At 35.2% G+C, this 1,812-nt stretch overlaps 1 protein-coding gene across 1 annotated transcript; it reads right to left on the bottom strand.

Annotated features, from left to right (window-relative positions):
* LOC130549602 (taste receptor type 1 member 2-like) lies at window positions 1–1,533 on the bottom strand. Its single transcript, XM_057326865.1, has 2 exons — window positions 904–1,533; window positions 1–710 (listed from the first exon to the last, which is right to left on the bottom strand). The coding sequence occupies exons 1-2, from the start codon at window positions 1,210–1,212 to the stop codon at window positions 99–101; spliced, it is 921 nt and encodes a 306-aa protein (XP_057182848.1). The 5' UTR covers window positions 1,213–1,533; the 3' UTR covers window positions 1–98.
* Window positions 1,534–1,812: the final 279 nt, after the last annotated feature.

The raw sequence follows: 1,812 nt of genomic DNA, 5'->3' as shown, positions 1-1,812 counted from the left end.
TTGATGTCACACCGAAGAACTTTATGTAATGCATGAGCTATGGTATATATGGCAGAGTAGATAGCAAAGGAGAATGTGGGATCTTCATTTATAATATCTTATGCGGTCAACATTGAGCAGTTGTCACAATATTGATTACATGTCTTCATCTGGATTTCACTCTCAGCGTTATCATTAGTATAAATCTCAGTTGTTCCTTTGGCTTTATAGATGAATTCATGAAATCCAGGCAATGACAAAATTCTCTCTGTAATGCCAACTATTGTTCCAATTTTCTCAAGTCCCGGCTCTTTTGGAAGCTGTTGATTCATAGACCATGTTTCACTTGCAATCCAGACTTTGTTTCGGATATTGTTTGCTATCGCTTCTTTGATTATGTTCTTTGCATATTGTGACCCAGTGAAAACCACAATGACATTGATGTTGAGCCTATTAATCTTTTGAAAAGTTAGACTGTAGTTTGAACTTTGACTCAGAACCTCATGAAAGGCCAAACAAATGCCAGTATTTTTGATATAACTGTTAAACAGCTGTAGGCCATCTTCACTGTAAATGTCTGGGTCTCGAAGAAAAGCAACCCAGTTCCATCCAAACCACTGTATGATGCGAATAATCATCTGTATCAAGTCTTTATTGCTAGGGATTGTTCTAATAAATGATGGATAGCGAAGTTTATCACTTAACGTATAGCTGGTAGCTCCATAATTAACCTTTGAAAGAAGAAAACTATTTTAAAAGAAATTAACTTAACATGCCCACACGTATTATATACAAAACATAAAAGCATAAAAGTACTTAAATGTGTCTCTGGATCAAAATGATGCTTTGGCAGCACAGGATGAAGGTTATGAATATGTGTATTTGCTTGTTATTTGTGTATCAAATACATTCTAAATAATTTACCAGTGGTATAAGGTCCATTGTGACCAGTGGTGCAATAGTAATAGTTCTCGTGCTTCCATATGGTCCTGTTAAAGCAATTACTTTAGGCTGATGGCTGTTGAGTTTTTCCTGAGGTTTTATCGATCCATTCTGTGAAATGAAACTGAAGACTGATTGGAAATTCTTAGTGTCAGAACAATAGTCAAAAATGTCATAGCCCAGAGAAACATTAGGCAGCAGAGTGGTGGAGTTATTAATCTCCTCAACAGCAAACCTCATTACTTGAAACATCAGATAACCAGATTTTGATAGAGTGTGCCTACAAAACATCAGTGAAGAAATTAATGGCACTTAATTTACCTTCTGTATTAGTTTACCATAAATGCAATCCTGGGGAAATGTTGCTTTAATTTACAAAAATAATAAACAATAAACAACATTAATAATACATGTGTCATAAGCATTCATATGACAAAACAAGAAAAATCCTTGCTTACCTAAAGCATTCATTGGCCTCCGGGGAGAGCAGGGGTGTTGCGTGTTGAATTTCATGCACTGGAAAAAGGCCACCCAATAAGTAATCTCCATCCAAACTGAACTCAGATGAAGAGCAATAAACTTTGAAAAAGACACAATGAGTAAAGGTCACAAGGAAAGTGTAAATGTGGCTGAGAAACATGATTAAAGAGGGTTTGTTGCTCATGAAATGGTGTAAAGGGGTTTTATACAATAGTTTAATTTGCTTAAACCACCTCGTATATTCATAAGTCTGGTCATAAGTCTCAATGTTATGATTTAGATATTAGTTTTCACAGACCATGTTTTACCTACAATCTAAACTTTGTTTTTATGTTTTTGCCTATCGTGACAGAGTGAAAACCACAATGGCATTGATGAGAATACCATGCTTTTCATAAATTGAACTGTAAT

This window comes from Triplophysa rosa, unplaced genomic scaffold (assembly GCF_024868665.1).
Source record: "Triplophysa rosa unplaced genomic scaffold, Trosa_1v2 scaffold139_ERROPOS793776, whole genome shotgun sequence".
NCBI lineage: Eukaryota > Metazoa > Chordata > Actinopteri > Cypriniformes > Nemacheilidae > Triplophysa > Triplophysa rosa.
This window is presented reverse-complemented; position numbering and strand designations above follow the sequence as displayed.

Excerpts from the sequence above, each read along its gene's own strand:
- LOC130549602 (XM_057326865.1), bottom strand. The coding sequence starts at position 1,212 with ATGTTTTGTAGGCACACTCTATCAAAATCTGGTTATCTGATGTTTCAA. Across the intron at positions 711-903 it reads CAATGGACCTTATACCACTG|GTTAATTATGGAGCTACCAG; the intron begins GTAAATTATTTA and ends CTTCTTTCAAAG.